General features: G+C 46.0%; 1 protein-coding gene across 4 annotated transcripts in view; it reads right to left on the bottom strand.

Annotated features, from left to right (window-relative positions):
• The window catches only part of FN1 (fibronectin 1), a 67,381-nt gene that overhangs the window by 6,069 nt on the left and 36,501 nt on the right, over positions 1 to 24,811 (bottom strand). The window contains exons 22-41 of one of the 4 annotated variants that reach the window (XM_084644140.1): positions 24,191 to 24,359; positions 23,586 to 23,672; positions 22,500 to 22,691; positions 19,975 to 20,247; positions 18,704 to 18,886; positions 17,225 to 17,314; positions 16,179 to 16,448; positions 15,273 to 15,389; positions 14,629 to 14,793; positions 13,592 to 13,747; positions 12,182 to 12,295; positions 10,180 to 10,449; positions 7,332 to 7,519; positions 5,855 to 5,942; positions 5,444 to 5,620; positions 4,235 to 4,324; positions 3,835 to 4,014; positions 3,000 to 3,089; positions 1,724 to 2,202; positions 679 to 817 (exon numbers count right to left, since the gene is read on the bottom strand). In XM_084644140.1, the coding sequence (XP_084500266.1) occupies positions 679 to 817; positions 1,724 to 2,202; positions 3,000 to 3,089; positions 3,835 to 4,014; positions 4,235 to 4,324; positions 5,444 to 5,620; positions 5,855 to 5,942; positions 7,332 to 7,519; positions 10,180 to 10,449; positions 12,182 to 12,295; positions 13,592 to 13,747; positions 14,629 to 14,793; positions 15,273 to 15,389; positions 16,179 to 16,448; positions 17,225 to 17,314; positions 18,704 to 18,886; positions 19,975 to 20,247; positions 22,500 to 22,691; positions 23,586 to 23,672; positions 24,191 to 24,359 (3,517 nt within the window). The remainder of the gene's footprint in view (positions 1 to 678; positions 818 to 1,723; positions 2,203 to 2,999; positions 3,090 to 3,834; positions 4,015 to 4,234; positions 4,325 to 5,443; positions 5,621 to 5,854; positions 5,943 to 7,331; positions 7,520 to 10,179; positions 10,450 to 12,181; positions 12,296 to 13,591; positions 13,748 to 14,628; positions 14,794 to 15,272; positions 15,390 to 16,178; positions 16,449 to 17,224; positions 17,315 to 18,703; positions 18,887 to 19,974; positions 20,248 to 22,499; positions 22,692 to 23,585; positions 23,673 to 24,190; positions 24,360 to 24,811) is intronic. The other 3 variants (XM_084644141.1, XM_084644142.1, XM_084644143.1) reach the window with 3 other exon arrangements.

Raw genomic sequence — 24,811 nt, forward strand, 5'->3', positions numbered from 1 at the left:
GTCTGCCCATGCGTGGAGTCGGACTCCACCCAGCCAGTTTGCCTGTATACAGCGAACATGCCAGGCGACTTATAGCCAGCACAGGTGTTGGTTACACCACAGCTGTCAGGAAAGGAGACAGTGGCTGGACCCTGTGGCCCAAAGAGAGCCTCCCAGCGGGCAACTCTATTAACCAGGGAGATGACACAGCAATTCATCTGGCCAATCGCCAGCCGCTGGTCACTGGAGAGAAAGGGAGGAGGAGATGGACTCAGAGTAACCCCTTTGTCATGGTAGGTACATTATTTTGGTACCAGTAATTCGATGTTGGGTGAGAATGTCGGCCACGACACTGGCATTATCACAGGCCTAGCATCTCTGACTTCCACTAGGACAGTCTCACCACCAGAAGTTGGTCCAATAAAAGAACAGAACCAACAGAAGTTGGTCGGCACCCCCCTCGCTCTCTATGCGCATTTGGGTAGTAGACTAGCCTAGCTCTTATCACTGCATAGTCATCTGCTCCACAAAATCAGAAAGAATTGTTTCTTCAGTGTCCATTGTAAATACGATGTGCAATGAGAAAACAGGGTGCTCCTAATGTATTGCACTGCAGCCTAGTGAGTGCCTGGTGAGATCCAGGCTGTGGGTAAGAGGTGCAAGGCAGAATTTTGGCCAGACTGTTTAGCTTTAACCTACCAGCATTGCCCACTGTGACAACCTCCTCCAGAACTTTGTGTCTCCTACGATCTTTCAGTGCCTCCACGATGATGTTGTAGGTGGCTCCTCTGGTAAGGCCAGTCAGGGTAGCAGAAGAGGAAGTTCCAGGAACTCTGAACTGCAAGTACATCACCACAAAACTGGCTTTAGAAAGAGTATGCTTCTTAGGCTGCAGAGGGTAAGGCTGGTCTTCATGACTGTACAGCGTCTAGTACAATGGGGCCCAGTCCTGTGGATCCCAGAGTGCCTAACAAATATCAATGAATTCAGCCTCCATGTCCCATGGTGAGGTAGGGATCTACTACAGTCTCAGTTTTTAGACAAAGGTGAAGGGACTTGCTCCATATCACCCTGGAAGTCTTTAGTAGAACAGGAACAGAACCCAAATCCCCAAAATTCCCAGTGTTTTACTTTAGCCACAAGACCATCTTTACATCAGCAATATTAACTCGGCTGCCTCATTCCACTACTGAAATTCATAGTATCATAGAAATGTAGGAGTGGAAGGGACCTCAGTAAGTCTAGTTCAGCCCCCTGCAATGAGATAGCTGTCAGAAATGGTCTAGATAATAATTAAACCTGTTTGTCTAACCTGTTCTTAAAGCCCTCCGTTGATGGAGATTCCACAACCTTAAGCGCATTTATAGGATAAAATTCCCATGCATCTCCTTCGCTGTATTAGCACTTCCTTATGGAGAAATGCAAACAGAGGCCCAGGGTCTCTCTGTTTTAGCCAATATACCCTCTGTTCTCCTCCATGCACGGCACCCTGCCCTCAGCCAGAGGCTAAAACAGCATTAACCCGGCAGGGCTGCTAATACTACATGGTGAAGTGGCAAGCAGAAAGTACCTAGGATGAGTGCAGATGGAATCTTATGGGCAAGTTCTGGCTCTATCAACCCTACAATGCAACCACGGGAAACTAGAATCCCAAGGTCCTCCTTAAAATGTCTGGGGACTGCCATAGTCAAGTCCAATATTGTGGTAGCATTCAAAGTGCATCTGAGAGACAACAATTAATTACCTGTAAAGGCTCTTCGTTGGTGCCGACTGGTTGGCATGAGATGACATATTCAGAGCTCTCCAGCAGGGGCCTCCAAGAGATGGTGGTCTGAGAAAGAGCTTCCTGGCCCGTGGTATCATTGCGCCTGGGCCCTAGTGAGTGAGGGAATGAAGGCTCAACCAAGTCCTCTCTCTGGACTAGGTACCTGTTAACAAGGTCAATTTCTTCATCCACATCTGGTGTCTGTAGTCTTGGCCGGTGCCTAATGGGAGTTGCTGTGGTGGGAGCAGTGGTCCTTCTAAAACCGTGTTCCTCAAAGAAGACTTGCTGTCCCTGGTTCCCTAACGTTTGCTGGCCACTGGTGCCTGGAAGTTGGATACCATTTCCACTGTCAAACCTGTTTGTGAAGTAAGGAGTCCTCTCCACAGTGGAAGGCACGTCCAGAATCTCCGGTCCGCCTTGGTTGGGGTGTGGCAGGGTTACCAGCTGCGGGAGCTCGTCTAGCCAAAGAAAGGTTAGAAGCAATAAAGCAAAGCACCTGAAGCCCCAGCATTAGTTATGATAAGCTAGGCAACTACAGTGAACGCTGTCAACCACTCAAAGCAATTAAGCTATGATCACTGCACCCAGAGAAGCCACCAATGCTCAAATTAAGAGAACAAGAGGTGATTGAAATAGACATTCATAGTCTGCCAATTGAAGAAAATCTTAGGCATGTGCTAAGGGATTTACTCTTATGCTATTCAGGTCTCCAGCTGGACGACAGAGATTTTACTGGCTACTTTCTCCTTGTAGCACCTCACAGACTGGAGACAAAGTCAGACAAATTGAAATGTATCAAGTGTGCATCAGATGAACAGCTCCAGTCTGTGTGGGCTTCTCCCACTGAACCCATCACAGGCTAGAAGGAAAAGTGAGTGTTAGCCTTCATTTAAGTATGGTTTAGGTACACAGGAAGAAAAACTGAATGCAATCTCATGTCCTCAGTGTCTGAACCCACTGAACTGTGCTTTGCATTGTCCAGCAGATCACCTCGTCCATTGCAGAACCCCTGCTTATGAAAAATGTATCCCCCCTTTTTAAGGAAGAAAAAGAAAATGAAGGAAAAATGATACTTTCACTTAGCAGCCTGAAAGCTTGTATTTGATTAACAACATATACCAGTGAAAAGGATATTTTAAGCAATGTTATAACATTAGCCCTCTGGAGAAGACATTATCCCCCCAAGGCAGAGACTAATTCCCCAATGAGGAGAGGTCAACTTCTCCCATCGGGGTGGACTGGAAAATTATTTTACCTGTCTTTTTCCTGCCAACCAATGGCTCACTCTTCTGATTGTTCTTCACAGCAATGATGTAGATGGTGTATTCAGTTCCTGGCTCCAGACCTGGGGAGGAAGAGAATGACTTCACGCTTAAGGAAACCCCTAATTACAAAATGACAGTGAGGGATAGCTAAACAGAAACTCCTCAAGGTTTTGCTCCCTGCTATGGTGTCCAATGCTAGTGCTTACTGTACAAATACAATGCACTTTCCAATCATAGTCGTACTAAGCACAAATAATCCGTTTAGGTTTCCTCGTGTTATGACATTGATGGTCCCCCATAATCCTTTGGAGGGAAAAGACTGGACTCTGGAGCGCTCACCATTAGTGAACACTAAAGACACCTCAGCTTGTGTTTTCTAAAAATCTACAGCAGTCTGGATACTTTCCAAATTTAGGGCTAGACTGTCAGAGTAAAATCGGCCCTGTGCCAGGCCCAGTGGTGCTATGCTGGAGCAAAGCGAGAGCCAAATTGTGATCGAAGGAGCCACATCGTCTTTGGCTTCTCCTTGCTCTAGCAGGGTGTAATCTGCACCAGCCCTTTACCTGGTACAGATTATTTGTCCTTCCGTGCCTGCTCAGAGGCACTGGCTGGCGCGTGGGGGGGATGGAGTGGATCCCAGGCTTTGCCCACATGCACAGCTCCACAATGTCTGATCCCCACCTGGGCCAAGACCCATGGTGCTGGTAACCGTACGCCTCCTGAACCCCCTGCAGGATCACATGGGGAATGCCACCATCTATGTGGGATGCTCAGTTCAGTACAGGAGGCATTAACCAGATGACCTCCCAAATGGAAAAGACGTACCAGTAAGAGTGGCCTCCGTGGTGCCGGCGTGGGGGCGAGGGATCAGCTCCTTGGGCTGTGCGCCAGGTCTCTCATATTTGAGGATGTAGCCTGTGATCCGGGCACGGGGCGGCTGCCAAGCAATCAGCAGGGAGTTGCTTGTGGATGTGAGGAAGCGCAGGTTGGAAGGAGCATCAATGGCTAAGAGCAAACAAACTCAGTTAATGAATGTGGTAAAAGGAAGCATGACTTGAGACAAATAATGGGTTTCCCTGGGTTGCAGTCACCCGCTGACACAATCCACTTCATGCTCAAAGAGGGGAAAATAAGGCTGTAAAGTGCAGTAAATTACATATATGATCAAAGTCAAGGAAAGCACAAGTATAATTTCTGTTCCGATGTAACAAGAAGCACCCATTACCTGTGGAAGCATCAATCACTACCGGGGAACTGCGGGCATTCTCGTTCACGGTGTAAAGGTAGATCTTATAGTCCGTGCCTGGTTGCAAGCCTGGAATTGGAGTAGAAATATTACAGTTTCAGACTTGCCTGGTTAAAAAGTGATACAGAAAGCTGCTGGAATCACTACTACAGGTAGAATCTAACTAGCTCTTCATGCCCAGGCTGGATGTGTTGACTGTAGACCTGCAAAGAATTAGAAGTGAGATTTTTCAAAAGCACCCCGTTGGCTTAACTTTGCTCCTGCTGAAGTCAATGGGAGCAGACTTGGGTCAATGCAGAGTGCTTTTGAAAAATCCCACTCATAAATCCGAGATGGTTATTACCTTTATCCAAGAAATACACATCATCTAACAGGGTATTCAGCCTCCTCCCACCATTGCTCTCCCTTAGCTTCAGCTACAGGGCACAAAACTATGACCAATCAGTGCATAAAGGGTTGCTACAAGGAGACGGGGACATTGTTCTCGTTAGTTTTCAATGATCAGGGTAGGAATAATGAATAGAAAAACAAAACAAGGTACCAGTAGAACCAGCAGAAAAAACATGAATGCAAAGATGATCTAGGGAATGGAACCAAGAGGGTTGGGGAATGATGGTCACTGGAGATCTATTCAGCTCTTAGTCTAGAAATATCTCCATTAGAAACCTTCTATCAGTCCTGCATGAAATCAGACAGCTGTATGTCTGGACCGACTAACAAGGCTCTGATCATGATGTGAAACAAGGTCTGAAAAGTGCAAGTGAAAAATCCAGGACTCAAGAGTATTAATGGTCTGAACAAGTGCACTTCCTTAGCAGCTGCTCTGGAAAACACTTCCATCCTCAGACAAAATGTGAATGCTCGCAAGACTATTTTCCTGTGCTCCCATCAAATCAGGGCCAGATTCTACAACCCCTCCATGTAAGAAAGGTCTGTTATCTTCAATCTGCTCTCAGAGGGCTTGGTAGGATCAAAGACTTTAAAGAGGGTTCTCAAGGTTAATGTGTATGTGTGTTAGAAGATCAGCATGAGGAAGCCACCTAGAAGTAGCACCTAAATTCCACCTGAGCTCCATTCCCACCAAGGTATCCCCAGTACAGATTAGCAACCAAATGTATCTCCAGTGAGCCTGGTCGCTGAAAGATATTACAATGCAGAAGAGACAGTCTGATGAAGAATCTCATTTACCGGTGATGGTGTAGGATCTAACGTCAGGGCTAATGGTCCGTTGAATGGGGGTCTGGCTATCTGCTGGGATGGCTTCAACCTGGAAACCAGTGATAGTTTCTGTCTTGGTGCGCCAGGTGATTGTGATGGTTGTCTCAGTAACATCTGTCACACGGGCCCTGCGGGGAGGGCTGATATCTGCACAGAAGGATCTGAGATCAGTGTAACGGGCAGAAGCAATGATTTGGCAGGGGGTAGGGGAGGGCTACAAGAAAAATTCCCCTAGCAGAATCTTTGACATTCATCAACTATTTTCAAAGGGCCACATGCTGATGTCTTCACTCAGTTGTATCTGCTAGGTCCTTATGCAGGACTTAGCCCATTGACTCCATGCATAGCACCTGCTGCTATTAGTAAAGTATGATTGCTTACTCTCGAGGGTGGTGACCACACCATGGGCTGGCCGGCTAGTCAGAGAGTCCTTCAGAGCATACACACTGACTTCATACTTGGTTGCCACCTAGAAATAACAAAGTTATACAGTGATAAGGGAGCTACATGGACTGTCTGATCTTCAGAAAAGCCGGTAAAGCTGGGACACAGGGAAACAAGCATGAGCTTATCCAAAAGTTAGTAGATTCACATTGGTTAGTCTCCATGGATGTCCTATTTAAACATGAAACTCTTAAAAAAAAAAATAGAAATTAAGTGAGCTCAAGATCACGAGGAGGGTTAGACTTACTTCCAGTTAAATGCAAAAATAAAAAAGTGAGACCTGATTTTCATCTCCGTTAAACCAGCATAACTCAGTTCAAGTCGATGGTGTTACTTTGGTATAACACAGATGCAAGTCAGAAGAGAATCAGGCCCTTGTTTTTTTTCCCAAGCAAACCACATTTAGGCTGAAACTGTTATTAGTGACTGCTTGAAACCTTAACTTTGAAAATGTATTTGAAATAAATACATGAAAAAAATGGAAGTGGGAAGCCTGGTAGAGCAAGGGCAGCCAGTACTAGGAACCCAAGATCCTTCATGAATGTTAGCCAGCAGTGCTAAGTATATACTGGAGTACAACTATAGTATCTACTGGCCAGATAGCTGGCTAAAGAAAAGGTGTGCAATTCTCCGCTTGCAGCATTGCCGGATCTATAACAGTGGCAGTGAGCAGTCACAGGAAAGCAGAAGAAATTACAGTGGAAACCTGAACAACACGGAGGTTTGGGGGACAGAAAGCTTAGGACTCCAGAAAGGAAGGGAATTTATGTCCTGAGCTACCTAATGTAGACAGAAACATTGCACTGCCAAAGAGTGCTCTGCTTTGAGGAAAAATGTCAATGGAGGTTCCAGATCGCAGTCTACAGGAGTCAGATCATCAGCCCTTGACTCCTCTGGAACTAATTCAGTTTAGAGCGGCTGGAGCTGGCCCAGTTCAGGTTTGAAAATGGATTTAATGAAAAGTTTAATTTTTGCAAATTATTCAGGAGCTTCCAAAAAAATGATAAATAGATTCACTGAGTCTAAGGCCAGAAGGGACCATTAGATCCTCTAGTCTGACCTCCTGCATAACACAGGCCAGAGAATTTCACCATTCCTCTGGTAACGAGCCCAGTAGCTTGTGTATGACAGAAGCATATTTGCCTGAGAAGTCCCCAGGCTTTACTGGAAGGGGCAGAGTGAAGAGGGGACAGGGAGACTGCAGTTTAAGCAAACAGATCTACTGTCTTAACTATTGAGAGCCAAGGGACTATGCTCCACAGCTAACCAGACTTAAAACAAAGGCCAGATCGGCAGGAGCTATGATGATTTACCCCCACGGCGGTTCCAGCCCAAAGCATTTTTGAATTGCATAAGAAATCCAACATCTCCCCTCCCATGCTGCACCCGTTAAAATGAAATGTCAAAAAATCACCATTAATCCTGACACGACAGCAGACGTGCTGTCTGGGGAGAGGTTGATTTCCTTCATCGGCCCCATCTTTTCCTTGGGATTCACTCGCACTCTGTAGCCAGTGAGACGAACGTTGGGCGCATTCCAGTTGACTTTCAGGCTGGTTGGAGTTACCTGAACAAACTGCAGGTTTGTTGGAGGAGGAATTGCTGTGAAAATTGTAATTAGACGACCATTAGTTTGGAAGAACATGGCACCAGTCAAGATGGCATTTATCAGTCATGAGCATGAAATAATCCTAGGTGTGAAATACACAAGCGAGGGCCTAGGGTAATGGTCTATCTTGGGTAGCTATTGCATCCCGTCACCATAATACCTAGGAGCTAAGGTGTTCAAGGATCAGACTTGGATTTCCAAATCTGTGATGCTACTTCTCTCCAGAAATGGGTGGATCTGGGTAGTCCAACAGAAATGGGTGGATCTGGGTAGTCCAACAGAAATGGAAAGGGCAGCTCAAAAGAGCAGAGAAGCTCTGCGGCAGTGCTATGAAAAGCTGGCTAGGGTGGTGCTTACATTCAGTAGGTCAGTCTCTATGTCCGTTCCTTTTCTACCTTTTTCTACTCTTCATGCCCCCAACAGGGTATTTCAGGTCAGTTTCACCACTGCCTTGCAGCTGGTCTAACTCCACTGATCTCTACAGAGTTACTCCGGATGTACAAGGGCACAAGAGTGGAGAAGGCAGCCCAGTGAGTACAGAGAGGATGTAAAAATACTGCCAAGCCCAAATGGGAGCATTTGACAGCCACCTAGACAGGTGTAGATGACTACACAAGGCAGTGGGGAATCAGGGCTGTGAAAGCCATAATGCTGTTTACATAGGATATCTTCCAGAGCTGATATACTCAATGCTTGAATAAAGAACTTTTTAGAAGAAGTCATTTGGTTCCTATAAACTAAAGAAAAGAAGCATCATGGGACATATTGATTGTCTTATTAGTTGTCATTCTTGGTCTATAACAGAACAAATATATAGCTTACCATCATGCCCACCATTACCACGGGGCTGCAAAGCACTCTGATTTTACAGCATGTAGATACAATGGAATTCTCCCTTGCTTACTGAAAGAGGGCCTCATTCAAAGCCCATGAAAATCAACAGAACTCCAATAGTTTTGTAAAAGGGTCCCAAAAGAGTAAACCCAGACAGTGGTTTAAGACCTACTGTTTGCATTTATGACAGGTATAAACAGGTTTCAATCGTTCTAGCACTTAGGATAGTTAAATTTCTTTTTTATATTAATCTGTAAATTAAGATCCATAATCTTCCCTGCACTCAGGGAATTTTAGTGTCAGCTTTTCATTTGCAAATTAATGGAGGTATCGATGGTAAAGTGCCAGCCAAGTCCTGATAGCAACATGGGAAACTCTGCAGTAGATTTCAGATTTCTGGTAGCAGACAGAGCTCCCATAATCGTTCCAGTCCCCAGTTCTTGAGCTAAGACCCAGTTGAAATTTATACAACCACTGGCGTGAATTGGGAATTATTTAGCAAGCGGAAAATTCTAAATCAATAGAGGAAGAAATGGTAATTATTTTGTGTGTATGTGCGTGTGTGCACGTTTCTCTTATTTCATAGAGGAGGAGGATGGTTCATAAAAAGTTTAATCAATGGAACTAGCAGGATCTGGCTCTGATGTGGTCTCTAGCAGGACGGCCATGCTCCTGTGAAAGAGTGCATCATACCAACGTGTGTGTTGTCAATGAAGCACACCTGTAGCTGTGAGGCAGCAAACAAGAGAACCTGCAATATCCAGAGCCAGAGTGTGTCTAGACCTGTCTTGAAGGAACTTTTCACGGACTCCATGTCAGGCATCAGATGCTTGAACAGTCTTATCTCTCCTGCTGTACCCTTGAAACGAGGGCCTGATGGTTACGTCCGGGAGGCACTCTTTGGAAGAGAGCCTACCCTTACCCTGTTGTGGGAAAGGTGTAAATGACAAGCTGGGGGCAGGCTGTGAGCATACAGAGCACTGTGCTCTTTCCTTCAGAGCAATGCCAAAGAAGGATTGGGATGCACTTGTGGTACAAAAGGGTTAAGTGGCCTATAGGTATAGCAGGGACTGTCCTGAAAGAATATGTACGTTTAAAGGATGGGTCCTAGCCTCCAATCCATTCCTTCTGTGCTGCCCTGGCAGCACAAAAGGGACAGGACACCACCCTTTTTGCCCTTGATAGCATCTGTCCCTGGTCCTGCCACTGCCACCCTGGGCATCCAAAGAGAGGAGGGGGTGTGGCTAGTGTGTGATATGCTCCTGGGATGGCTTCTTGAGGACTGTTACTGTCTGCTCAGGCTAGGCTGCTCTAATGTGTGCTGGGGACCAGATCACCCCCAGAATTGCACTAGGATTGGTAGGGACAGGGGCTAAAAGGCGATGGAAGACACCTACTCTGCAGTGTCTGTGATGTGGCCCTAACCCTGCTATCCTCAGCAGCTGACCATTTTAGGAACTCTCACCTTCCAGAGGTTTACTTAATAAATACCATGCATCCGATGAAGTGAGCTGTAGCTCACGAAAGCTTACGCTCAAATAAATGGGTTAGTCTCTAAGGTGCCACAAGTCCTCCTTTTCTTTTTGCGAAGACAGACTACCACAGCTGCTACTCTGAAACCTGATAAATACCTAATAATCTTCAAACATCATCCACCTCTCCAACCACACTAAGCCCCCTCTCAGTAGCAAATGTCCCCCAGGCTTCTACGGACGTTCTCCCTCAGTTGGGCACCAACTGCACACAGAAGGACTCTGGACCCACCAGGGCTTATGCCATTGTTGCTATGGCCTGCTGGGCGGTGTAGACAGAGGTGTACCTGTGGACTGGGTCCCGATCAGGGGCTGGCTCTCCAGGTCATTGTGCAAGGCAACGATGCTGACAGTGTACTCAGAACCGGGCCTGAGGCCATGCAGCTCGGCAGTGTCGTCTTCACCATCGGGGGCGGGCACTAGCTCATGGATTCCATCCTCAGGGCTTGAGTAGGTCACCCTATAGCTGGTGACTTGCCCCTGGGGGCTTTCCCAAGCAATTTTGATGGAATCGACATCCACCTCAGTGAATGTCAGTCCTTTAGGGCGGTCAATGTCTGTTAGGCAAATTAATGGTAAGAGGTTATGTGATAAAAGCAGGGTGTGGGGAGGGGGGGAAAAAAGCATTCTGATTACAGGCAAAGCAGTCTTCAGGTTTGCAGGTGCCCAATTCTCCCCTGCCTTGCACAGATCTTTACACCTCTGCATCGTGAGCGTAAAACGCAATGCCAGCCCCACTGAAGTCCATAGGAGTTTTGCCATTGACTTGAATAAGGCCAATATTTCACCCCACCATGTGTCTGATTCTCATTTACACTAGGCCCCTTTACGCCACTCAGCTCATATGGAAAGGCCTTAAAGTGTCAGAAATGTAATTCACACACACTAAGAGTCTCCTTTACACTGGCACAGTGAGGTAAGGAGCCTTGGTGTGCATTGAAATGAGGCCCCACCATTCTGATTTAGTTAGCTTTTCACACACACGTTGCGCTCACTCTTCACTAGTGTAAGTAACCGTACAAGGCCGAGGAGCATCAGTCCCGCGATTTTCTTTCATAAATTAACATCCAATTAAACCATTTGTAATGATAGCAAGTGACTATGTAGATTATATTCTGAATCAATAAAAACCTTTGGCTGTGTAACAAGTGTGCATGGGATGCCCATATACACACACACAATTATCTCACAAATATACCCACAAATTAGAGCCACTCATTGTCGTCCTCTCATTAGATTACACTTGAGTGCAAGATCGTAAGGCAGGGTAAATACGCACAGCTCCGGTGATGACTTCTGTGGAGCAATCCCCATTTACACCTGCTGAGGATTGGGCCCATAATCATCAGATATGAATTAACCTTCATAATGATTCACAGAGTCATTTTTCTGCACTGTGATGTTAGCCCTATAGACCTGCATTTCCTATGCTTTAAGGTTAGCAAAGGTGATTTTATAGGAAACTTTTGGCTTCAGACTGATGCAGCTTGTGCAATAATCCTATGCAATACTTCCAGAAAATGCCTGTTCTGCTTACCATACTTTTATCATTATTTGGGTTAGACTGTGGCTTTACAGACAGGCCTGAGCAAGGACAGGTTCATAAACCATGATGCACTAGGAGTAGCCCTGGGAGACACTGTGCATTAGAAACACCCCTCTAAGTGACAGGTTCTTCCCTGCTTTCTCCTTGAGCCCCAAGTCGTACTCGGTCACTGTCCTATACCAGCAGGTCAGCACACAGACAGATGGGCCAAGACTCCGCCCATTGCCCACCTAGCTGCTCTTGGGAGTGAGCAATTGGGTATGCAAGTCCTGCTTGCTTTTGCATACCTGGTCCCAAGGTCTAGTGGCCTACATAAGGGTGTCAAGCGGGTTCTTAGTCCCTTGCATAGGCAAATGCTCTAAGTCAAAATCTAGCCCTCTAAAACCACCTTTGCCCTCCAGCTCTAGAAATGAGGTCTATGCAAAACATTTTTCAAAGATTCGCTGAAGGCAAACAGACCAACAAAAAAAAGAAAAATGATTTTGCTTAGGCTGTTTTTAGTGAAAGAAAATAAAAGCATTGGCATTGCGGGGGAATTGCATATTTTGGCAGCATTTTGGGGGATTGCATATTTTGGCAGCAGATCCAGCTAGCTACTTCTTGACGAGAGGGGCGCTTGTCCTTCTTTAGGATCTAGATGCCCCCCGGAGTTCCCAGTTGTGCACAGTGGATTTACATAGCAGAAGATACTAGAGGTAGATCTGGTGGTTGTTTTGTTTTTTTCTGTGAAATTAAATACGTACTGGTAACGGCGGTCTCAACCAGAGGAAGGCTCTCTCCATTTTGACTCTGAGCATAGACACTAACCACATACTCGACTGTGGGCTGCAGGCCCTCGATGGTAGTTTGGGTTTGATCTGCAAGGAAAAGACAACACCGGGATAATTTGGAATAGAGAGATGATTTTTTTTCCAGAGTAGCAGCCGTGTTGGTCTGTATTCGCAAAAAGGAGTACTTGTGGCACCTTATATTTGTTTTGTGTCTTAAGCCTAGATCTTCAAACGTATTTAGGCACCAAACTCTCATTGAAATCAGTCCCTTGGTGCCAGGTGGCAGAGAAGGGAGCAAAGGCATAGTCAAAGCTGTGTGTGGTGGCCGTGTAGAGGTAAAAGTGGCTACGCAGATTGTCTCCTGCCCATCTCTGCAGAAAGTCTGTGTGGGTTGCTTGGGAAAAGCAGGAGGGGCCAGGAAAAGGAATTTCACTGAAGGATTGATGTGCCCCACACTATTCGCCATGTAAAAACCAGGGACTAGTCAGCGTGGCTCCGTCTGGGAATTCTACTGGAGAGGGCAGAGAGATGCAGTCACTAATGGTCACATGGCATACCTGCTGCCTTTGCTGAGCACAGTGGGAACTCTGCAGCCTCTCTGGGTGTCTGCTAAGAACCCACAGAGCTCGGGCAGGGTTTTCGATGGCTCGCCAACCTTTTCATCTTTTTCCAGCTTCCTGGCCTAGTCCCTTGCACGGAATGGGCAGAGCTCACTGCAGAACTTGGGGAGGTGGGAGGAAGCAGGGGGGTAACACAGCCAAGCAGCTACCCATTCATTCCCATGGGGAATTCTGACTGCATGCTTTGACTCGGGGGCCTTATTTTTAAAGCTGGACCAAACTTTGGTGAATTTGCCTTGCTGCAGTACTGAGCAAGGGTACTGAACTGTGGCCTAAGACCTGCTGGGATGCCAAACGTCAGCAGAGTCTGACTAGATTGTCCGTACCTGGCCTGACTCGTATACCAGGGCTCCTTCAGCCTGCTCCGCAAAGAGCCCTTCAAGTGAGTGTTACTGTCATTCATATCCACTCAGAGGCCCCTTGAGGCTGCTGGAGCCCTGTAATCAGTCTCTTGACATTAGAGAAACAAAACAAATGCAGCCAGATCTTCACTACTTTTTGGAATAAGATTGAATATTAACCTGACTGCAGCAGCAAACAGCCTTGAGAGCTAATCTCAGTGCAGCTGGTAAAACAGACTGAAATTTTCCAGAGGGCAAAATGCAAAGTCACCAGAAGAGCCCTTAAGACAACATGCTCAGTCCCAGAGAGGGAAATTTGCCCCAGGCACCCTCAAGTGACTCCCCTAGGGGTTTTAAGAAGTGGTGCCAATGGACTCCAGGCAACTGCAGCGACATCCCTAGGGATGTGAAGACGTACTCACCCGCAGGGACAGTTTTTGTTTTCATGGGCCCATGGCCATCCTTGGGGACGCTTGTCACTCGGTAACCCGTGACCGGAGAAGTCGAAGGCAGCCATCTGACACTGATGCTGCTATCCTGAACATCGGTCACTTGCATCTGGGATGGCGTGTCAATCTCTGCACATCGAAAAATAAGCCCGGTGAGCATCTGCAATGCAGGAAGTGTCCTTTCCTCACTGTATCCCATGTCTGTAGGGCCCACTGCAACTCCCACCTGCAACTTCTTCTGCTTTTTCTCTTAGACTGTTACTGTTTCTTTAATGGAAAACTCACGCTGCTCTGACTTACTGTTTGTACCATCAGAGCACGTATTATTATTGATCACATTTATTACAGTGGTGCCTAAAGGCCAACCAACAATGGAAGCCCATTGTACAGACAGAACAGTCGACAGTCCCCGTTCGAAGCAGTGTACAATCTGACTAGGGTCCCAATCAAGAATCACATATCAGGCCCATAGTACTTAGCTCACTACATCCAATACCCATTAATGGCAGTGGAAGTCTTTTAAAAGGGCCATTAAAGAGATTTTCCCTCGGTTTCAATGGGAGTTAGTTGTTTGTATAGGGTTTGAGCCATCAAGAAGACAGTCCCTGTCCCAGAGAGCTCATCAAGGGTAGTTTCTATTAGGGTCAGAGAGTACCTACATGCTACAGTGCATTAAAAATGCCAGAGATAAGATGCAGACAGAATAGTCATCCTACATCCTACAGTCAAGTGGTTTGACACCCCATGTACAAGGAGCCAGCCTTTGCTTGGTATGCTCACGCCAACAAAGATGGATGTTAAGTGGTTCCCCCCAACAACAAGTCCACAACTCTGGTAAGTTTGTTTAGTCGTATTCTAAACTCCTCTCTCCAAAAGCCGCCATCCCATTTTGTAACTTTATGAACACGATGGGCCAAATCCATCTGGGGTGTAACTCCACCAAAGCCCACTGAAACGGAGGACAATTATGAGATAAACCAGAAGCTAGCAGCACTGTCCATGTGTCTCACCTGTTTTGTACTTGACCGTGACCGGCTTGCTGCTGGCGGGGCTGTCTCCACGGCCCGTCACTGCATACACTGTGATGGTATAGTCTGCTGCGGGCTTAAGGTCGTTGATGGTGGCAGTGGACATGGTGCCAGGCACAGTAAACTCCTGGACAGGGCTATTGCCACCTGGGAGGGCAGGTAAGAAAGCAAATCTGATGAAAATGCTGATAATTACTCATGTTTTAAACAAAAAAGCAAGGGGTGACCCAAAACCCACTGAGCTGAAGTCAGCGGAAGACTTCCATTGATTTTAACGAGATTTGGGTCAACCCATAATAAGTTGGAAAAGCCTTTTTCACCCCAAACCAAGAGGCAAACGAGAGGCCCATGGAACTCCCTCTGAAATGAATGGAGTTTCTGGATGTGGTAGGCAAAGATGATTTGCCCCACCTTTAAAGTTCAGCCATTATGTTTACTTATTGGTAATCTTCTCTCAGTGCATATCCATAAGCACACTGAGTTCTGAGAGCATGCTGCATGCTCCAATCATCAATCACATTTGCCTTCACTATTTGCTGCAGGTTTTAAATGGCCCGAGCTTAAAGCGTCGCACTCGGTGTCCATGGGGAGCTCTTGGAGAAGTGGTAATATTAGAACACACTGACCTGTTTCACCGTAGGTTATCCTATAGTATCTAACAGTAACTGCAGGAGCATCCCAGGAAATCACCAGGCTGGTGGGGCTAGTGGCAGTAACTTCCAGGTCCCTTGGAACGTCGGAAACTAGAAAAGAGGTGAGGGTTAAGAAAGAAAATTAAAAAACATTTGACGCTCCCCAGGCTCCTGTTACTCCGCTTACACTGGAGGCTGCTGCTACTAACAAGTCTTTCCAATCGCCCACAGTTTGCAGTCAGGTCTCTAGGTGTCATATCTGGCTAAAAGCCTGAATCCAATGGCTATGGAAAGATTGTTATTGGCTTCTGTGGCCACTAGATTGAGCCCTAAATGTGTCCCTCCTGCAGAAAATCCTAGGGGAGAGGGAAATTGCCCAGAGAACTCATTTCTGAAGGCTACTCCCCTCAGTGGGAGGGCTTTGATGTTTGCCATTGGAGGGCAAGAAGAAAGACCTCAATCCTCATGGGATCTACCAGCCCAGGAGCCAACCAGCAGCTCCCTGGGTTTTACCTTTGCTTTGGTAGTGTGATGCCCTGAGGCAGGCCCACCCAACGTCATTTAAAACAAAAGAATGTGCACAATGGACATTGGCCCGGGCTATCTGAATTAACACTTAACATCTTCAGAAACTCCTTTGTATGATAAAATGCCTTGTCTCCTTAGCAGATAGATTTTCTGTGCTTTGGGCCTGATCCTAAGCTCATGGGAATCAGTGGGAGTCTGTCCACTGAACTCAGAGGCCTTTGAGTCAAGCCCCTTCTCCTCTAGCCAACTTTCTGCTCTGCTGTCAGTAGTTCACTTACTCGCCAGCCAGCCGCAAGGATTCAGTTTAACAACTTGTCGAGATGGGGCAGGAGAATTTCAATGTACATTTTTCTGGCTTGTTTCCAAACTGACCTGTTGTTTGCTGGCCAACCAAGGGCAAGCTCTCCTCTCTGCCGTTGACAGCAATAATGCTGACCACGTACTCTGACCCTGGAGCCAGGTTAGTGAGGGTGATGGAATTCCGAGAAGGTGGGACACGGTCTTCCCTGGGCCTGGTGCCGCTGTGTTCCAGATGGTGGCGAATTTTGTAGCCCGTGATGGTGGCACGAGGAGCAATCCAGTGCACAGTGAAAGAGTTGGCAGTTATATCCGAAAAGTCAATGCCACTTGGAGAATCAAGACCTGGTTGGGGCGGGAGGATCCCCAAGAAAAGGGAGGTTCAGTTTATTTGAATAACAGATACATTTATTTTGAAATGATGAGGGATTTCCCCAACCCCACCCCACGGTGGGATTTCAGAATCCTGCTTGCACTCCTGCCAAACACTGTTCACCACTGAACCTATAAATATGTAATGATCCGGGTCATACAGTGGTGTAAAAAACCCCACAGGAACATAGTTGCAAAAAATGGAATCTCATTGCAAGTTCAGTCCACATTTGGAGTCCTCTGAACTTGAGGTATTTGACAATTTTAAATGTTTGCCAAAACAAAAACACCCAGCCCTGGTTTCAGAGAACAGACAAAGCCAAAGTACAAAAACATCAGAATACTTCTGATACATGGTTGTAAAATGTCAGAGGGATACAGTGGATGGACCTGAACGTGACGTGTTTGGACACCTCTTGGGGGGACTGAACACTGGTCTTTTATTGGGCCAAACCCTCAGTGGATGTAAATTAGCATAGCCCCATTGAAGTCAATTATACACCTTTTAATTAAAACCAATGGACGATCCGGCCCTTTGACCATTTTGCTCAGCACTTCCCAAGCTGTCTCTCTGCATCACTCCCTTAAAATCTTTTGTGCAATTCTCCAACAATATAACAATACATGTCAAGGAGAGCAAAATCTTAAAGGCTTTTATGTCCCCCCAGTGATCAGCGTTGTCCTATCCGTGAGTGGTTAACAGGAGGGATAGAAGCAAATGGACATTTTCCAAGCAGGTATCCACATACCCGTTTTCTGCACACCAGTCAGAGGGGTGCTTTCATGCTGCTCATAGACGCTGTAGACGCTCACCAGATATTCAGTGCCAGGCAGGAGACCTGAAGGATTAAACCACACATTCGCAATTGTCAGACTCTCAGAGCAACTGAAAAACCTCAGCAAATTCTAGCTGACACGGCTCAGTATGTGGAGCGACCGGTTTTTGATTAGCCTGGGCAAAACCTGAGCCCCATGGATAGCTAGACATCTGAATCCAGCTGACGCTTCAACAGTCTCTGCCATGGGAATGGCCTTTTGTTTCATGGAAGTTTTAGCCTGCAACAAGTGTTGGCGGGTTCCTTTTTTTATTGTTATTTGCCAAGGACATTATTTAGATGGGTTTGGCAGCAGGGATTAGTTTTCCATACAGGCCTCCTAGCTCTGAGCATTTAGTGATACACAGGGCCAGATCCTCAGCTGATGTAAACTGATGTAGCACCACTGACTTTCAGGGAAGCGATTTTCATTTACGCCAGCTAACAATGTGGTCCTTTATTTTTAAAGCAGGTGCTGTCTCTCCCTCAACCAACATGTCCAGTTTCTAGGGAAAGTCCTCCCAACAAAACTCAACTTTTGTATCAAGATGAGCAAATTAATTATATGCTTGTGAGAAATGCAAGAGACCAGTTACACTGTACTGCTGAAATTTCAGCTAGAGCATTTATTTTCCTTTCCAAAATCTAAAGACTCAAAGGGGACCTTTTGCTTATTTTGATCCTTTGTGTCTTCATCTAGACCGCTGCACTGCCAGTCATTGACTTTTTGTCAAACAAGATAGGCAATATGTACCTACTCTTAATGCCTAACCAGGTTCAACTGCCCCCCACCAGTATGATGAAGCATCGTCCTTGTCTTAGCATGAAAAGGTTTACATGGTTGGACTTTAACTTTGTTAAAACAATGAACCAAGTCCCTCGCTGGTGTAAATTAGCATAGCTCTATGGAAATCAACGAAGCTATGCCAATTTACACCAGCAGAGAATCTGGTCCATTATACTTATTCCAATCAATTTCTTGCTTTTCCTTCCCTTTATGCTGGGTCTCCAACAAGAAATTCACTGGAGAGCTGGGGTTCTGAATGTGTTCAGAGGATGGACCACATCTTCTGGGAAATTAACTCATGGACCAACTCACCTCCAATTCACAAACAGGAGAACCAGGTCTCCCCATTTCATGACTGCTCAATGTCCACGTGGCAGCTATTCCCATTAATACATAGGGGAGTAATATTAAGGAAAGTACTTTATGTATTTGTATCTATTTTAATGCAATGTAACTGCTGCAAACCAGGGGGAGGGAGCTAATACCATATGACCACAGCCAGCATATTGATCTACAGACCAGCAAGTGCTCTGCAGACCCGCCAACCATCAATGGACTTCAGCTTGAGCAATGCTGCTGTAGAGAAGTTCGTTACGTCCAGCTGACCTACGCAGGTAACCTCTTACTTGTTAAAACCACCATGTTGTCGGAGGGTGAAATGGTCAGCTCGGCAACATCTTCCTCTTTCTTCACAGGTGAGTAACGCACCAGGAAACTGGTCAGTTCAATGGATACTGGAGGAGTCCAGGTCACACGCATAGCATCTGGCCCCACGTTGGTGAAGCGCAGATCAGTGGGAGCAGGAACAGCTACATGCAAAGAATATTGTTGTTGTCGTTTTAACATTTTCTGGAAGGTGAGAGTTAACCAAGGTGGACGTTCAGGGAATCTACAATGTATCTCATGCAAAAAAGAAGCTACTGTGTCAGATCCATGCAAACATACTCCTAAGCTACATTTGGTTCCACTACAGTTAAAAACACTCAGGCTACTGGCAGGCTCCTTTCACCTCTTGCCAAATCGCTGATACTTAAATCTATTCTGTTGAGATAATTGGAAAACAAGGTGGCAGGTTTCTGTAATATTGGCCTTGCAGCTGCATCTTGGGTTAGAGAGACGTGGCCAAGAGAGGCTTAAGTTGCCATACAGCAGTTTACATATGAAAAAGTCATTTAATCCAAAACTGATACATGCATACATAGGGGAGGAGAGGATCCATTAAACCCTTCGCCTCTATGTCTACTTGTGTGTTTAAGGGTTTAGAACCTCCGCAGCTTATTCACATGTGACCGGGGTTTCATGCACAAACTAATTCTCAGTTCATCTTCTACCCATGCACTACAGAGAACCTTGACAGTGGGACATGCCTGTCACTAACGTGTGCTCAGGGAGCGATGTTTCTTCTCCATCTTTTAAGGCAAGAATTGAAGAATTGGGCCACCACCAAAAAAATACGAATAGCTCAAATGACTTGACCATTTAGCCATTTAGTCATTTAGTGTCAGGGGCTAAACCAAAGAGTGTCTCCAGAATTGTATCCACCCTTTGGGGGATCCCATCTCACTTTGGGGATTGTGATTCAGGATATTATATTTTGGGGATCATATAAGTCAAGTTTAACAGTGAAACCTGAAAAGCTAAAAAGCCAACATGAATAAGACCCTGCCTTTGCAGTTATCTGCAATATAAAAATGCAGTTCACGCACAGGGCTAAAAAAATGCCAACTGCATAGCCCTTCCCATCCTATATTTAAAACAGAAGCCGGTCCTTGTCCTTCCCTCCCCGCATCACAGTGAGTGGCTCAATTCTTCTCAGAGAAAGCCCCAGTCACCCTAGTAGTTAGTGACAGCATGAAACACCATCCAGGTCACAAACACGGAAGTTTTCAAAATTCACCCGTTTGCTGTGTCAGAGTGGTAGGGGCGCTCTCTCCGCCATTAATGAGTGTGATTACGCTGATGTCGTAATCAATGCCCGGCTCCAGGCCTGTGACTGTGTAGTATCCTACTGAGGAGTCCACAAAATCTTCAAAAATAGGGACACTTTCTCCTGCCGCAACTACCGTGATGCGGTAACCAATAATGGTGGAGGCGTTTAGTGGGGTCCACCTCAGGCCGATGCTTGTATCAGTTATGTCAACAAAGCTTAGGTCAGTGAGCTGGGGCACCTCTACTGAGTGCCAAGGGGAACAGCAAAGACACACAGAGGCAAAAGAAAAGAGGAGGGGGGGAAAATAAGGCAGTGTTCATCAGGTTACATGTCTTCACAGTGAGGAAACGGTCAAGCGATGATGGTGATATGCAATATTTTCCTACTGAGGGCCCAATTGTGCCACTCTTCTTTACACGAAATAGCACCTTGCAACATACAGAGGGCCAGATTACACAGGGAAAGAAGCTGACAGGAATGCAGGATTTCAGTGGGAGTTCGGTGCCGAAACACCTTTGAAGATCTGGACTCTGCCTGGTGGGATGTGCAAAAGCCTAAGTAGTTTAGGGTCCTAACTCCCACTGAACTTACTGTAAGGCTGAGACAATTGGGCCCTGAGGTGGTTTTTTAAAGGATTCTCTTAAAAGACACAATACTCAATTTTAGCATTTTTTAAAAAATTCTCTTGCCTGTTAATCTTTAAGCAAAAGAAAACTGGATTAGTGAGAACTGACCCTTGAGAATTTTAAAAAAACCAAACAAACAGTCAGATTACTATGTCCAGCTTCAAATGTTCAGATCATAAAATCATCAACCCACTGGGGATGCTGAAATAACTGGAGTGAGCCGGATCCTGAGCTGGCGAAAACTGCTGTAGTTCTATTTTAAGTCAACGAAGGCAGCTGGTGTAAACCAGTGTATCTTTATTGACCGGAAAGAAGCCATGATGATTTTCACCAGCTGAGGTTCTGGCCCGGTATTCTTAAAGTCTGCTACAGCTGCAGCACGGGTGCTAAAACAAAAACCCCAAACTTGGGAGCAATAGAAAGCTTGCCTAGAAAAACTGTAAGTGGTTAAAAATGAGCTTTTCTAGGATATGGGTTTTCCATATGACACTCACAGCATCACTCAGCTCTGAATGTTATGCTAGGAGCAGGCTGTGGCTGAGAGAAACTGACTTGGTTTCTTAACCAAACTTGACAATCTCCAAACCAAGCCACTGAATTAGGATTCACTTGAATAACCTTCTAAATGCATCCTAGATGTTTGCAGAGTTAACAAGGCTATGGGATTTTTTCCGATGGACACTACCACTTCAGCAAAGCTTTTCTTTCCCAAATGTTAGACCCAACAGAAATCAGGGATTTTGCTTTGCCTTTAACTTATAGGCACCAGCTCTTCAGCTGGAACAAACAGACACGGTTCCTTTAAAGTCAACAGAACTGCACCAGCTCCAAGTCTGGCCCTGGGACTTTACGAACAGAATCCTGAAGTCAGTGGGAGCTGTGGATGCTGCTCCCTTCAGCAAGAAAGGACCTATGGCTTATTACACTTGCGATAGGATCATTATGAATTAGCTGGAAAAAGGAAATATCAGATAGAACTGGCACAATAGGCCGGTTTGCTTAATAACTGAGCAAAGATGTCTTGCTCTGTTATGAAAAACAAGTATTTTACAGAATAAAAAAGTGTAGCGAAATGTCCATTTTCTGTAAAATAACTATTTATCCTCATGGGCTGCATTTACCATATCACCTTTCAAAAATATAAAAAGACACAAAGGATGCCATTTTAGTGCTTTTTTCCCCCCCCATTAGAGCATGGTACAGGGTTAAAGCCGTTGTGGCTTTAATGATACAATGCTGCTACCGTAGATACCCACAGGAGTGCACGGTAACTCAGCGAAGCACAGAAATTCGAAAAGCAGGGTTAACAGCAAGCATTTGCCAAACACACAAGCTGGCACTGTTTCATGGCTTAGCGGAAACAAAGCCAAACAAAACCTTCACAAAGCAAAACTCCCCATCATTCAGGGATTCAGATGTTCATCGTACAACTGTGATTCTGGGACTACCAATGGAGGGTTACGTGGAGACATCCCAGTACGTCGTGAAATACCCACAAAGTAATCTGCCGCTAGCTCCTACCAGTGCTACGTTACATCCTGGCTTCCCCTTCTTCACCGCTGCAGGTCTGCTGGCTGGGGTACCATGGGGTGGAGTCAAGGCCCTGCCCATTCACCAGCCCACCTGTACAAGTGAGGCAGTGTACCAGTTCCGCAGAGACAGCTCTTTCCCTGCGGATGGGCTGCCAATGCGTAAGGGGGTATAAGGGGCCCCTTACTCACCTGCACTGGTGCGTAGGGCAAGTGACTACTTGCTGCTAGGGTCTAAGCCTGCAAATCCTCCACCACCAGTGTCAGCGGGAGGTCCAGACTGCTTACAAGGTTGGTCTGTTACAGTGACCGAGGCTGCTTCTCATCTTTCCATTACCTTGTGAGATGGTTTTGGAGATGGGGATGCTTTCCTTGTTGTCCTTGACAGAATAAACACTGACGTTGTACTCCAGGCCAGGGCTCAGATTTTCAAAGATGCAGGAATTCTGCTCTGCACTAACCACTTCCTCCAGGGTGTAACCCTGCTGCCCATTGGTAGGAACGGTGGTAACTCTGTACCCCGTGATGCCTGAAATACATAGATCACAGGAATCAATGCGGTGGATTTATTTAAACCAGGCTTGGATACAATCGCTCAGAGAAAATACAGATGATATTAAACAGATGCTCCCTGTCAACCTCAATTGGGCATGCAAGTGCTTGCTCGTCGCAAGAGCGGTCCGCTTTGCATTGACACATGAGATACATTTCCAAAGAAGTGTCCAATGGGGGCTTAGCTGCACAGCTCCCATGAGCATTAACAGGAGACACAGGACTAGTTTCTAATGCACTCTTAGGAGTTGCCCAAAGCCAAAATTCTACTGACAAGAAATAGGAAACGTTATATCTCTCAGCTCAGGGGGGGGTTTCAAAGGCACTTAGCATTGGCCTACCAGTTCCCATTGAAGTCAAGGGAAATACTCCCATCCACATCAATGGGAGAAGAGTTAGGCCAAAGTTGGGTGCTTTGGAAAATGCCACACTCACTTTCAGTGAACTAACCCCACATTTTCCCTTCCTGCCAGAAACCCTCTTGGTCTTTGTTTCTTTATTTCAGACTATGTTAACTAGCAAGGATACTGGAGCAGTCTTCTCACTCCCCAAATCCTACCTGGCTTGAAAGGCAACCTCAATCACCCTTTGGAATGTCAGTGTTTGACATGGAAGGTACGGCTTTAAGAGACCTGTTACAGACCGTTTACATACAGGAATGCAGAACATTTGTATTCTATCAGATGATATTTGAATGTAACTGAAAACAACATATGCCAAAAGATGACATGGAAGCTAAACATTTCGTCGGTGCCTGGTTAACAATCGCTGTGCCATCAGTTACACTAGTGTTAATCCAGAGTAAATCAGTGGAGTTATTCTTGATCTACACTTTTGTAATGCAGAGCCGTTTCTGACGCTATGTAATTACCTGGACTTGTGCTTCTATCCCAGGAGACGGTCAAGATTCCAGTGTCAGGGTTAGGCTCCAGATGCAGGTTAGTCGGTGGGGACAATGCTACAAGAAACCACGTGCATGATGAGTTGACAATCCCAAGAGTCATTTGAAAAACAAAAACAACCGAAGCCCTTAAAATTAAGAAATAACTAAAATAGCTTCTTTTCAGAGCTGTACTCTGACTTGCCCCATGCAGTAATGTTAGTGTCATCTGAGAATCAAAGGGAGAGCAGACTCCTTTGCGACTGAGAAGAGAGAAAATGACACACACGCGCACTGTTTTAGGGGTTTAGCAATACTACTGCTACTAACAATAATTCTTTTGGCGCTCAACTGAATTCAGGCCCAGATCTTACAGTGCTTTATAAAGGAAAATCATTAGCATTATTCTCATTAAATATAGGGAAGAACTGAGGCAAAGAGACTTGCCCAAGGCTATCCTGCAGTGGCAGAGCTGCAAATAGAATCCAGCCCTCCCGAGTCCTCCACTAGTACCCTACCCACTCAACCACACCACGACCTAGCAAAGTAGAGTTAGAGCATTACAGATAAGAAAGGGATATTCAGATGTGTCATACGTGTCGTTACTCTTTTGATGATCGGCGTGTCTCTGTCCTGACCGTCCATCAGGACTGAAATGCTGTAGACATACTCCACTCCAGGAGTCAGGCCAGAGATAACAATGCTACCAGACTCAGAAATCACCTCCCGTGGGGCTTCTCCGCCTTGACTTGGTCGCACACCCAGCTGTAGAGGAGAAGAAAGGGGGAAGGTTGCATTCCAGCCTCCCATATGAGCCATCGAGGTGCCTGTAAGCACACTTGACACATCCTCCAAAGTGATTAGCTGATTTGTTGTGGGGAGGTTAGCCTATGCTGGAACACAGAGGGCATGGATAGCCCTGTAGGCGGGTATGCCTCAAGGAACACAGCATCATGCAGCAGAATGGGACAGTGCAACCTCCTGGTGCCACGTGATGGACGATCTTCTCGAGGCCCCAAATATGGGCCTGATCCAAAGCCCACAGAAGTCAGGTGAAAGACTCCCATTGACTTCAATGGGCCTTGGAGCAGGCGTGTGTGAGCATCACCTCCTTTGCTTAAATATGTTAACCCCTGAATAGTCACTTCAGATTAAGAACACAAGGCACTGCCCTGCTGTACTCAGTACTTCCATATTTGTCACTACCCTTCTTTCCC

Source organism: Lepidochelys olivacea, assembly GCF_965140295.1.
Source record: "Lepidochelys olivacea isolate rLepOli2 genome assembly, chromosome: 11".
Classification (NCBI taxonomy): domain Eukaryota; kingdom Metazoa; phylum Chordata; order Testudines; family Cheloniidae; genus Lepidochelys; species Lepidochelys olivacea.